Below are 1,384 nucleotides of genomic sequence, written 5' to 3'. Positions count from 1 at the left end.
GCGAGATCAGGATGGTCTCACGAGGCTAGCATCGTGAGACTGGCGATCAGTCTCTAACGACCACCTCCCCATCAGGAATCGTGTTTGATTTTCTCCCGACCGTCGTGGGCAAATCGCAAGGATTCTTCTTCTTCTTCCTCTCAGATGAAAACGCAGAATAATGGCGGGGGTGCAAAGAGTGACATGGAGTTCTTTCTGTAAAATTGACAGATCGTAGTAGCCACGTTTGCTCAGCCACGTCTTTTTCCAAATACGTTGTTGCGTTTCACTCTAGCGAGCTTCATATTCCTCTTCTACTCGTTTGGCTTCTGGATAGACGAGTCCGAGTGAGACTCCTAGGTCGGAGCTGAGTCCCACCTGGTTTTTAGACATACAGTCTACAGGTAGATCGCATTGGAGCGTCGCACAGTGTGAGAACAAACATCGTGATCGGTGAACTTTTAAACCCTGCGGTTTCGTCGTACAGTGTGAGCTGTAGCTCCGTGCAATGCTTGAATGCATGCAACCAAGTCTCAGGTCAGACCCAAACACTTTTGGACGCAGGTTTTGTTATCAATATTTATCATTTATTATATTTCTAGACTATATTTTAAAAAACATCCTATAAAAAAAAGCAGAAATCATGTGAAACGTCTCAGTATTGTAGCAGATTTAAGAGTCTGTATAGTTTGGCTAACACCTCGTCGTTTCTCTGCGTGCAGCTCAGGCTAGATGAACCGGGTTCTGTTCTCTGTGGGGTGGGGATGTGCGGCGAAGCTGAAGAAGAAGTTCTCCTCATTTATCGGGAACCAGCAGGATGAAACCGTCTCGGCTCTTCTTGAAGTCTGCGACGGTCTGCCCCGCTTTGGTTTCCACGGTGACGCTCTTGGGTTTGCCTCGCATGTGGAGCTGCAGCGCCGAGCGGCAGACCTTCACGGGGAGCAGACCTTTCCTGATGCTGGGAGACAGAGAACATCGGTTAATCAGGGACCTCGTGCCTCCATCACCGACCTGCAGATTGAAATCAGACGGATCAACAGTCACCTGATCTTTGAAAAACCTTCTGCTTTCAAAACTTTAATGCAAAGATTTATAAAATCCACAGAGCAAATCGTCTCAGTTATCTATTCTAAAGAGTCTAGTGTTGATATAAATGCATGTATGATGTTAATGATCCTATTTAACATGATTTTCTGCGTTCCTCAGAGGTAAAACCTAGTCTGAAATTCACCCAGTTGTCAGAATGCAGGAAGGAAGTTAAGATAATTATATAAAGAACCACAAAAAAACCTAAAAAGGAAAGAAGGAGAGCCAGGCAGAAATGATGGGAATACTTTATGAAAACAGATTCACAGGAGTGTCGGTTGGATCCTTTTCTCTCACAGATTCTTATCATTAATTAGAA

The 1,384-nt window shown here is 44.7% G+C and overlaps 1 protein-coding gene across 1 annotated transcript in view; it reads right to left on the bottom strand.

Annotated features, from left to right (window-relative positions):
* Positions 1–379: 379 nt before the first annotated feature.
* The window catches only part of LOC107104468 (unconventional myosin-Ig-like), an 83,096-nt gene continuing 82,091 nt past the window's right edge, over positions 380–1,384 (bottom strand). The window contains exon 20 of the mRNA XM_015404464.1: positions 380–937. Coding sequence (XP_015259950.1) covers positions 775–937 — 163 coding nt within the window. The 3' untranslated portion in view covers positions 380–774. The remainder of the gene's footprint in view (positions 938–1,384) is intronic.

The sequence above is a fragment of the Cyprinodon variegatus genome, unplaced genomic scaffold (genome assembly GCF_000732505.1).
Source record: "Cyprinodon variegatus isolate N-32 unplaced genomic scaffold, C_variegatus-1.0 Scaffold1755, whole genome shotgun sequence".
In the NCBI taxonomy this organism is placed as follows: domain Eukaryota; kingdom Metazoa; phylum Chordata; class Actinopteri; order Cyprinodontiformes; family Cyprinodontidae; genus Cyprinodon; species Cyprinodon variegatus.
The sequence above is the reverse complement of the archived record's forward strand: the minus strand, read 5'-3'. Positions and strand labels throughout refer to the sequence as shown.